The sequence below is a fragment of the Oryzias melastigma genome, linkage group LG15 (assembly GCF_002922805.2).
Source record: "Oryzias melastigma strain HK-1 linkage group LG15, ASM292280v2, whole genome shotgun sequence".
Classification (NCBI taxonomy): domain Eukaryota; kingdom Metazoa; phylum Chordata; class Actinopteri; order Beloniformes; family Adrianichthyidae; genus Oryzias; species Oryzias melastigma.
In genome coordinates, this window is record NC_050526.1 from 21,345,933 (window position 1) to 21,358,169 (window position 12,237).

General features: G+C 37.2%; 1 protein-coding gene across 4 annotated transcripts in view; it reads right to left on the reverse strand.

The window, feature by feature from the left end:
- Positions 1–5,913: 5,913 nt before the first annotated feature.
- The window catches only part of efemp1 (EGF containing fibulin extracellular matrix protein 1), a 38,995-nt gene continuing 32,671 nt past the window's right edge, over positions 5,914–12,237 (reverse strand). For all 4 annotated transcript variants that reach the window (XM_024297141.2, XM_024297143.2, XM_024297144.2 and 1 more), the window contains 5 exons: positions 11,030–11,149; positions 10,819–10,938; positions 8,826–8,952; positions 8,559–8,751; positions 5,914–7,300 (listed from right to left, as the gene is read on the reverse strand). In XM_024297141.2, the coding sequence (XP_024152909.1) occupies positions 7,139–7,300; positions 8,559–8,751; positions 8,826–8,952; positions 10,819–10,938; positions 11,030–11,149 (722 nt within the window). In that variant the 3' untranslated portion in view covers positions 5,914–7,138. The remainder of the gene's footprint in view (positions 7,301–8,558; positions 8,752–8,825; positions 8,953–10,818; positions 10,939–11,029; positions 11,150–12,237) is intronic.

Genomic DNA, 12,237 nt, shown 5'->3' on the forward strand with positions numbered 1-12,237 from the left:
GACCTGTTTGCGGCACCGCTTACAAGGCAGAGCTTGCACACCGCTGTCTGCTCTGACAAGTCAATAAAACCCACTGGTATGCTGAACATTTTTGGAAGGCAACATAGATATGAGGCTGAAGTGGAATTTGATCAGGCAGAGAGCCGGCCTGCTGTTCATTAGAGGAGCCTTTTCAGAGCAGACACACCCTCCCGGTGTGCACATCTCAACCTGAGGAAAACGTCAAAAAAGCCCATGCCCTCCCTGCAGGTATTTGCACCCCCATCCACATTGTGATTTTCCTGCGTTCGCCAAAGCCGCACACGGGGACGGTGAAGAATGGAAACATGAAAAGACTTGAAAATCCAGACCAGACGTCAAACAACAGGATAAGAGGCACAATGCAGCAGAGTCTGTTTCGGTTGATTTTCTCCATCCGGTCTTAAGAGAAATTCTTGATATGGGGCGATATCTGACTGTAGGACGACCCAGCTAAATCATTATCTGATCTCCACTGGGATGAATCACAGTGTGAAAGGCGGGGCGGCGGATGTTTGTGGGGAAGCTCCTTCAACAATGACCTTTCTTTCAGGATTTTCTCCTTTGAACCGTTTCCTGTAGCACCCCAGATTTAAACCAACACTTTACCTGGCTGTCCAGACTGAACAAATCGATGGCACAATTAAACCATTTTTTAAAATCAATTTTACCAGCAGTTCTGTCATCTGGCAACACAAAATAAAACAAAAATCTTCCAGGCTGAAGATAAGATAAGGATGAGTTGCATGCAACTCAGAAGCTTCGCCTCTGCAGTGGCATGTTTTTACTATGCCTAAATCTAATCCTTTGTTTTTAAAAAATGTTAATTTTATTACACATCATCACTTTCCATTTAACATTTAATGCTTTTCATATTTGCCCATAGTTTATTTTGTGGTAAAATGTGACATATTGAAAACATTAGGTGATGCAGTAGCAGTGTCCCAACAGAGTGCGTTTGTTCTTCATTTTTTACTAATAAAGTTTATTCAATAAGAGCTCATACTTTAGTTTTGCTTTAACTGACTGTAAAAATGGCAGATGTTGACATTTTGTTTACATATTTTCCATCTTATCTATAATTTGTTTACATTAAAAATGACAATTGTATTACTGTTACCTACACAGGTCTCATAGCTGAGTAGTTATGCAGTAGAACTCTTTATTTTTTATTTTACCTAATTTCTATATTGTTTAAAGGACAAAATTTTTTTTTTATTTTTTTTGCCCTTTTCCGACTTTGAGCCCCTCCCTCTCAAAAATCCTGCACGTCCCTGCAAGGCAAAATACGTTTATTTGTATAGCACATTTCCTGTACAGACAACTCAAAGTTCTTTACATAAAACATTAAAATAAACACTCACAAATATTTTAAAGGAGAGATCATTGAAATATTTTTTTTTCAAAAAGTGTTGAATTTAAAGTGTGCTTAAGTGAACAAAGAGGGTGTAAACTTTAGAATAAAACTAAAGGAAGTTTAAGACTTTCTGGAAGTCTGGATCCAGATGACCGGAGAGTCTCAGAACTGGATTGATGTGGTCTTCTTTTTATATTTGTGAGAACCTGAGCAGCAGAGTTCTGAATAAGCTGCAGTTTCCTGATTAAGTTTCTTAGTAGAAACACAGTCGACTAAAGATGAAAGCATGAACTAGTGTTTCCAGGTCCTGCTTAGACATCTTAAATCTTTGAAGATAGAAGGCTGATTTAGTGACTGCCCTAATATATTTATGCAGTCAAAATAATTAACATTTTTAATGTAGTTTACCAAATTATAACCATAATCCTAAATTTAGTTACACAAACCGTCATTTTTCAGAACACAGTTTCAGAAATTTACATCTGAGTTGTACGGAGTAAGCCTGCTCTGACTTCCCATCATCCCTTACACTCTCTCTCTCTCTCTCTCTCTCTCTCTCTCTCTCTCTCTCTCTCTCTCTCTCTCTCTCTCTCTCCTGCTAGCTTATAGCCCCTCACACCCCCAAACCTAACATTATCGGTGTAACAAAAATGTCAAGCACTACTGGAGGTATCCGGAGAAATAGTTGTGAGCCAAAAGTCATATCAGAAGAGGAAATCTAAGAACTACATGGATCTGTTTGTCTACAAGTGCATGCATCAGAATGGAGTGGCGCAGGAAGCTTGCAGCTCACCCAGTGTATTTTCACGATAAATACAATCTTACAAAACAAATACAATCTTTTTTCGAATAGTATTCTGTCATCTGCTCGTGATTCACAACAATTTGAACAAAAAGAGATTAAAAAGGCTTAATTTTCTTTAAATATGTCCTCCATCATTATAAAATCGCCACAAGAACATGTTCAAAAAACCCCAAAACAACATTTTTGTTGGAGGTTTTTTTTTAATTCATAGTCAAAATCAGTCATCTAATGTCAAAAGAAAAAAAGAAAAAAAAAAAACTATGTATATGCTGCCAGATTTATAGGTGAAGTCTATAAATCTTCAAGCCTCGCAGCATTTCCACCTTTTCACCAAACAGCTCCCATAATTTTACCACCTCCTTCAAACGTTTCTGATGAAAGCAAACGGCGTTCTGTTTGACTGGATAATGATCACCTTTGTGCGCCGTCTTTTTCCTTTCTAATCATGTCAAAGGCTTCCCCGGTGATCTAAAAGCGGTCAGGAGGATCATCATTTAACAAAGAACTGGAACTATTAATCGTCAGGATTATAATTACCCTCACAACACCCACAGGGCCCGTCTCATTTAGTCATCTCACAGTTACAGCTCCAAACTGTAATTAGGGAATATAATCATACAGGTATGGAGCTCCAGGAGTTTTTTTTAGTATAAAGCTGATTTCAATAACATCAGAATTACAGGTGTTTATGTCCTTATGCAGTATACCTGTTAGTGTTGATGAGCTATTGTGCAGAAGTGATACGGGGTCACTTTCTCAGCTTTCATTTTATTCTTTTTAGGGATTTTTTGAGGTCACAGCATTCACTGGTTATTTCCTGATACTCTGCCTTCTTCCTGCAATCCAACGTCACGTTTGGAAGATTACCCAATGATAATCCAAATCTACATCTTTCACAGTATCTCTGCTTTCATGCATGATTGTTAGATTCATATCTGTGATGGACTGGCAGCCTGGAAGATTAAAAAAAACTTTATTTATTCCAAAAAGGGGAGGCTTAACTACTACCAGCAGCTTTTATTCAGGAGAGCACATCCGACAAAAAGTAAATGTACTAAAATAGTTTGGAAATAAAGTAAGATTAAATGGAGAGTGAATTAAAATGTACATGTTGTACAAAGACATGATAAATATTAAACATCAAACTGGAATACATTTTATTCATAATCCTTATTAACATTTTATTTTACCTCTAATTCTAGTGTAGATCCATTTATGGTGCGGATAGTTATTCTGCCTTCTTGTGTTGTTGGAAGATTTGTTGATTTTCTCACGTTCGCGTGTGCTTTCCATGTCGGAAGGTCATTTATCCGATCTTTCTAAAACAGCATGATATTTTTTTACTTTTTTTTTAGTTTAAAGACATCAACTCATCCATGCAATTGGCACTGAAATGTGAACAAAAGGCACAATTTTTCAATAAAATCTCCAAAATGTTCTGTTTTAAAATATATCAATTTTTTTCAATTAAATTAAAGAATGTTTTTGTGTAGATTTCATGTTTTTTTTTTCTCTTATGAGGTGGGATGACCAGAAAACTCCATACATCTGCTTCAGATCTGACCCTATGTCACATTTTAGAAGTCTTTGTGCCCCACATGTTAAATAGTTTGCACTCCCCTGGACTAGAGTATAAACTGACAGTGAAAATAAAGCTAAACAAGCTGCAATTCCCATATTTTTGTGTGTTTTGAAATTTCTCTATGGAGCAGGTTAGTTTATATCTGCATTTTGAAAAGTTAAGTGCATTTTTAGAAGCTCTAAAAAAAAAGCTCAGCTTTGTTTGGTATATTTAAAACATCCATTTCTGAGAACCCGATCTCTTCCCAACTTTCCTGAAAACTCTCATTGTAAATGTCCATGTTTTCTGCCATGTAGTGCATCATCCTTCCACTAGGGGCAGTAGAAGGGCTTTTCCCAGTCATTTCAAAATGGCTGGGAAAACATTTTGGTAGGAAAAGTTTTTCCACTTTTATAAACTTTATGGTGAGAATGACTCATCTATTGTTAATCATTTCTTTAAGTGAAATAATGTAAATTTGATAATGATTTTTTATGTCACAGTTACACACAAAACGTCTGAATCAAATTTGATTGAAACAGTGAATATTAAGATGTATTGATTCCTGAACACTCATATCAATACTTTTGCATTTTACTTAGTAATATTTTGTGAGCAAAAACTCATCCTCAAATCACCCAACGTGTCATAATTAATACAATCTAAAATCCAAAAAACGAAATTGCTTTTTTTGTTGTTGATTTTATTAAACATCTTATTTCCCCCCCAAAAAGATTTTTTTTATTTTATCCTTGTTTTTTAATTAATTTATTAATTTAGTGCGCTGTAGATGGTTAAGATGAATGAGAGTACTCTTTTATTCCATCCACATTCTAAATATAGATGAAGTGTCACAAATTGTAACATATTTTAATGTGATTTATGATTATAAATACCTTTTTTTAAACCCTCTATTGACTGATTTGAGATGTAACACTAAAATGACCAAAGTTTAGGGGTAAAAGCTTAACTGATGGCTATTTTTATTTGACTTCCCTGCCAAATTTTAACTTTTGTTAAGTAAAAAGTTGACATGAATGCTGGCAGGCAGAGAAATCTGATGTTGGTGATGGATTTATTCAACCTAGTCTTGTTAAAAAAAACATCAATTTATAACAATAATAGGTTCATGATGGATATGGACATTTCTTATATTTTCCAGAAATGTATAAGTGTGAGGATGTTTCACCAAATGTATATTTACTGTAGGGAACTGAAGATTAAATCAGTTATACCAACTTTTTTTTTTTTTTTTAAATGTAAGTTTGAAATTCTCCTGAATTGTTAAAAAGACAAAAGTTAAAATGACTGCTTTGAATTAAGGATTAAATAAAGTGAAAGAAAAAAAACTAAACACACCTTTATCTTTATAGTCATTTTTGAAGTAATACTTTGCACAAAATGACACAAATTTTATATTTTTGATTTTAGATCTAAAACTCATCTAATTGGAAACACAAAAACAATATTAAATAAATTTAGGAGCATTTATTAGAGTTTTTGTTGCTTTACATGCTGATAAATTCTAATCTTCATAGACGTTTGCAGCTTTTGCTCGATCTTGTCTTCCCAGCCACCAGCTTGAGCTCTGATCCAGCAACGACTGACTGACACGTTCATCTAGAACAAGAATCTGAAATGTATGCAGTATTTTTTAAAGGGGATCAGCATGTGTGACTCACAGAAGAAGTGTGTAAATACTGTTCTCCTCTGGGGGCTGAATCATGCGTGGACAACAAAAAACACAGCCCTCAGCTAAAGATGGGGGTTTGGGAAAATATGACACATCATGGATCATCTTACACATCGCAGCGCTGCACTGACAAAAGCTCAGGATGATTGAGTAACAACTCGCTATAAAGCCACTCCCATCCCAATGAAGATCTAAACCGGATGCGAGTGTGTGCGGTTGTGCGTGCGCAGGCATCCCACGGCAAACACAGCCTGGGACGTTATCCCTACTGGGCGTCTTTAAGTAGGATAGATATGATAGCTATTGCATCATGCTTGCCGCATTTATCATTGGTAATTTCAGATGAAATCATCTTCACGGTTCACTGAAGCATGGGAAGAGCTGTAAAGGATTTCATGCAGCCCTAATAGGTTGACTCATCTTGTTTGTGTTGATGCAAGCTGTGATGCTTCAGATCGGTTGTTACAAAAAGCACAACCTGTTTTTCAATCAGATTTTATTTGACAATATAGCTTTTGAGAGTACAATCAATACAGGGTACATATGAAAAATATATATTTAAATAGAAGAGAAAAATTAAGGCATATCTCTCAAAGTCTTGACAGCATTAATAATTAGATGAGGATAACATTTTTATGTTTATACTTCACCTCTAAAGCACTATTGCCAACACCTATTGGAAAAGCTCTGCAGGCAAAGCTTGGTTAGTTTTCAGTTTTTCAGCAATGAGCCGGAGCACACACATTTTTGAGAAGCAGTGCGACGTCTGCCAAAAGTCTGGTGGCGTTACTTTACCGCTTCGATAATCCATCGTGTCACACATAAACCAACTAAAAGGCAAAAACACTTCAATTATCTTCCTCGTGCAAGCCAGCCTGGTGCTTCTCGACTGGAACCGGCGTTAGAAGGTCCTCTGGAGAAAACGTGTGGCACCAGTGAGCAGCCAGTTTGCCAAGGTGTGTTATGAAAGCTGTAATTTCCTGTACATGTTCTTAAGTTCAAACATCTCTTGTTATTGCCTCTGTGACTTTTGGGATGGCATCACAGAAAGGCGACTGAACCAAACCGAGGCGGAGAACAAGCTCCTTCTCACTCTTTCCCCCTCTGTGTTTCACTCTCACATTTTCTGATTGTGTACACACATTGACATCACACACACACAAACACACAGATCGCTAACATAGGTATGTACATGCTCCATGCTGTCGCACAAGTGAAACTTCTCTCACCTCAAAGGTTAATTACAACCTCTTTACAGTTCTAACTGTTTTTGGGCCGAACTGGAAACATAAACGTGTGTGGAAACCTGTACAACTTGTACAAATACTGCAGTGCAGCAGCCCTTAGAATTATGAACAGGAGTTTATAAAGAGTAAATAACTCATGTGATGCCGAGGATAAGATATCGCTTCTTATTTACAGCTAGACGTGTAAATTAAAAACAAAGTGTCAATTCATCTGTGCTAAAACTTTGGGTCTACTCTGTTCTTTTAGTAGATGTTACTACTCTTTGCCCCTTTATCTTCTTAACATTTGAAAAAGACCACTATTAGAAGTGGTCCCTGAATAGCAGAGTGTGGTTTGACTGAAGCTTGCACGAGTATCTACAGAGGACAGGTAACCGATGATTCTACATGTAAGTGCTGTGTGAAGTATAGTGAGCTGAAACAGGCGTTGAAGTGAAACCAGATCCGCGGGCTCTGCTTAAAAGGGGTAAGGTCCCACGATGATGGTGAGTCGCAGAACGGAGCTGGCTCGGTAGTTCATGGTCAAGTGGTGGGTGACCATCTCCAGATCCACGACGTACTCTTTTGGCCCGGACAAAGGCTTGGTCAGCACAAGCATGGCGCTCGCGTTACCAGAACGCTGCAGGAAAAGGTTAGGAAATAGAATTTTACTTTATATCACATGGAAAAACAACAATCATTCAAGGATTTTTCTATGGTTTGGGTTTATCACATAATTTTTGGCAATATCTTATCAAAATTCCTTTTTTTTTAAAGTTCCACTCCAATAATCGACAAGCAATCCTAGTCTTTTAATTGTGATTATGCAATTTTTAGACTTAAAAAAAACAGTTACTGCAAAGTGACAGTAGTTCTTTAGAAATTCACTTCTGAGTTGACCCTGCCCCCACTTCCCATCATCCAACTGTTTAAATGCTCTTCTGCTACCTTACAGCTCCTCACAACCTCAACCTATCATTACCGGTAGCCAGATGACAGCTCAGATGAGGAAAACGAAGCGTACATGTAAGTGAATGCATCACAATGGAGTACAGCAGGGAGTCTGTGACATGCCATTGTAGGTTCTATGTCACACCTACAAGATTTTTCCAAATTGATTTTTTTGTCTGCTCCTTATTCAAAACAACGAGAATAAAGAAATACTCAAAAATCCATTTTAAACTTAATTTCCCTTCTATCAGTAGATAAATGCTACAAGAACATGTTAAAAACACACAAACAATGGTTTTCATCAGAGTGGGTCTTTAAATAATTTTATGTAAAGATTAAAAAAAGTTTATACAGTAGTAATTATGCTTTAAAAAACACTGAGGTCACGTTTTGGAGCCGCATATTTTAATTGAGGTGTATACGAGTAAAAGTTGAATGAGATACAAAATGTATATACAATACAATATTTAAAATGGGAGTTTAATGTGTTTCCATAATGTATTTTTGGGATGGCATGAAATGGCTTTGAATTTTTTTAAATATTTTTTTTATCAATTGTGTTGTTATATGTACTGCTAAGCACGGCTAAATGGAATCCTATAAACAATAAGCAATAAACTCTTCTTGCATTTAGTAGTGAAAACTTAATTCATACAATCCATAAAAATGACAAAAGGGAGATTTTCTTTGTGTATATTTGTTCTGGGTAAATGTAGTAAAATTCAAGTGTTTTGAAATTATTCCAACTTTTTGTAGAGAAAAGCTTTGACAAGTGCCGAACAAAAGAGGACTTTCAAAACAGGATTAACTTTGAATACCGTCATAAGTCTTTTAACAAAATACCTTTAAAAACTACAGCGCAGTGGCTTCGTAGGGATTAGAAATAACATTCTACTCAAAAACAGTGACGTTTTAATGTAATGGAGTAATAATTCCCAACAACTTACCCGGAGAAAAAATTCTCCCGCCTCGTTCCCTGCTTTAATCCTGAAGGTGTTGTGCGTGTTGGCATATATGCTGGTGGCTTGGATCTGGAAAATATCTGCTGGCACAGCGCGGTCTGCCTGGATGCTCATGTATTTGTAGACTATAGATGGCGGGACGCCCTGACAGTCGGTCTGAGATCTACAAATACAGCGGCTGAAAACACACAACCGTTAGTGCTGTCTTTGTCACCCTGCACAGAAGGGCAAACAGAAAGGATGCTGGCTTACTTTTCAGAAGTCTGGGTGTAGGGCGACTCGCAGGGGTTTCTGGGATAGCATCGGAAGCCTCCATAATAATTCCAGCACATTTCATCAGCTTGGCAATCGTGGGTTCCTGTCTCACACTCATTTATGTCTGGAAAGGTGGTAAAAAGTGAAGAGGTGATCAACACAAATGATTCCAGTGTCTCAAAACGTTTAGATGCAGATTGTGTGAGGAGTAAGCATTCACACTATAGTGAGTATCCTCCTTTCCAGACCTTTTCCAGCACGTAAAAACTCAATCACACTTTCAACGATTTCAGTAATCTGGTATCAAAACGTTCAGCTTTTGCAATGAAATTTTGAGCAAAATAAGCCCCACACGAAATTAATGAGAAAGTCTTCAAATTTGAAACTTTTAAGTAGATTAGCAACACGCCTTTAAATATATTCATAGGTTTTGTTTTTACCTGTTACAGTAATTTTCTAAAATAGGCTAATTTTTAATAATTAGGCTAATTTAGTGTTAAGCTTCTACTTTAGCAACACGCTAACATTTGTTTTTTGACTACTATAATTTACTGAGGAATTTTAGCCTATATTGGAGTTTAGCTAGTAAGCAATGTGCTAGCTTTTTCGGCTAATTTGGCATCTATTAAGGTTTTTTATGCCAATTTTGGAGCTTAGCTAAAAGTTTAGCAAAATGCTAATGTTTTTTTGGCAATTTCTTATCTTCTGGGGTTTTTTTTAAGCTAATTTAGAGATTAGCTTCGATTTTAGCAACACGCTAACGTTTGTTCTACGAGGAATTTTAGCCCATATTGGAGTTTAGCTATTAAGCAATGTGCTAGCTTTTTCGGCTAATTTGGCATCTACTAAGGTTTTTATGCCAACTTTGGAGCTTAGCTAATAGTTTATCAAAATGCTAATGTTTTTGGCTAATTTTTTATCTACTGGGGTTTTTAAAGCTAATTTAGAGATTAGCTTCTATCTTAGCAACATGCTAACATTTTTGACTAATTTACTTTACTGAGGAATTTGTCATCTACTGAGGTTTATAGGCTAATTTAGATTTAGCTTCTATTTTGCTTCTATTTTGACTTACTTCATTTAGAGGATTTTTAGGCTATTTTGGAGTTCAGCTAGTATTTAAGCGACGAGCTAGCTTTTTTGTGGCTAATTTGGCATCTACTAAGGTTTTTAGGGTTAATTTGGAGTTCATCTCATATTTAAGCACTGCACAAAATATTTTTTCAAAACTGGCATGTATTAAGGATTTTTAGGCACATTTTTCAGAAATTTAGGTCAACTTCAGAGCTCTTTCTTAGTTCTTTAACGAAATTTCCAGTGTTTTTAGCAAATTTAACATTTTGCAAATAGCATTTGCATTTTAGCAAATCCCTTCAGCAATTAAAGTAAATTGCGTCACCATTTTCAGCAAAAAGCTTCAGCGACTACTTTCAGCAAAAAGCAGCATCATCCCAGGTAATGCAACTTTTCTAGTTCTTATTTTGGTTCACAAGTGGGATGTGTTCCTGGGAACATGTCCACTAGTTGAACAACACCCATGAGGCCAAATTGTTGCTCTGCTAGGGAAGCCCCTGATGCAACCTCATTCAGGCCTGAATCCAGCTCTTTCCCTGCAGCTCCATGAAAACATCATCAAATGTGCCCCAAACCACAGGACTATTTCTGGCACAGCCGCTCGGTTTCATCGCCGAATGATCGCTGACACAGCGGGCTGGATTCATGACTCCCTCAGTAAAGCTTGCACCTGACTGAGGTGAAGAGGGGAAAAAAAAGGAACAGCTCTCCCTTTCAGTGTATTGGCGCTTCAAATAAATCCACTTCTGAAAACCAGTCATCATGTATGTGATTTTATGGGGGTTGCTCAGCAGGGCAGGTTTGTGCAACTTCAGCATTATTTGGTTGGAACATAGAACATAAAATAGTGGGAGCAACCAAGATCCGACAGCGATTTACAAACCAAGAGAATAAAAAGGAGTCAAAAGTGCATTACCCTGACATAATCTGTTTCCCTGGAGCTGATATCCTTGTGGACATTCGCAGGCGTAACTTCCAGGCGTGTTAACACACTGGTACTGACACATGTAACTCGAGAGGCTGCATTCATCTATGTCTGCAAACACAAAAACATACTTTTTATTAAACATTTGGAGCTATAAACATGATTTTTTTCTAATTCTATGTGTTTATTTTCTTGTTTTCACCTTCGCAGGAGACCATGTCTGCTGCCAGCTCAAAGCCGTGGTCACACTGGCAGAGAAAGGAGCCAATCAGGTTGTAGCAGTGATGCTGACATGGGGCCTGCACGTCACATTCATTCACATCTGGAACAGAAGCAGATGTTTCACACATGTGGATTCAACAATAATAACCACGCTGGATCATTTTTGGCAGAACGGAGCTCAGCAGAAATGAGGAGATTGAACTTCAAGATGGTTAAATGTTTCTGTTTATACAGACAGATCTTGTTTTATTATGCATAAAAAAATCTGTCTTGTTAAAATAAAACAGGCTTCATTGATAATAACATCAGTGATGTTCTGCATAAATCAATATGATCTAATTAGGTTTAAGTCATGCCAAACGGAAGACAACTGAAGACTGAAGAAAGACTGAAGAAAATAGAAGTCAAACGTCAAACAATTTGATTTCTTTATTTGACAAAAATGAAGTTTCAGTATTCAATATGTAATTTTTATGCAGTATTTATTTCAGTTTTGAAAAATATTTGGTTCTGCTTTGACTTTAACTAAGTACCAGACTGTAAGTCATATGAACAAATTTAAAGGTTTAGAGGGGCCCTACTATGAAAATTCTACATTTTTAGGTTTTAAATGCATCATACTGTTCATTCCTTACTATATAGAGCCCCAAAAGCGGCATTTTGATCTGTTCATAAATTTAAGAGTAATCTAAAAAACTGCGGTATCTGCAGAAGCCCCTCCCATACCCACGAAAATGAGCGGGTCAAATTGTGCTGACGTCAGTTCGATGTGAACCGCCCCCTCCAGGAAGAGTCTGCTCTACCTGCACCACCCAACACTCAGTTTCTCCACAGAGCTAGTGGTGATCAGCAAAACCTTTCATTTTAGATGCAGAATGCCGTATATCTTCCAGTTGTGTCCTGTCTTCAATAAATTCCAGCTCAAACAGGGGTTCGTTTCTTTCGACGCGGGGCTCCTTTAAGACCCCACCTCCATCCCACCTCCCTTTCGGGCACAGTTGTGCAAACATCTCATGTATTTGTGAACCAGTGTAGTGATGGCCAGGCCTACTAAAGGCAGATATATGGTATTTGCATCCATTTTTGAAGAGATTTGAATATGGTTTATTTTCGTGGGAGAAACAAAAAAAGACTCTAGAGTCACGCCATGAAATGGGCGGCAGGCGGAGCCTCAGGAGTCGAGTCGTT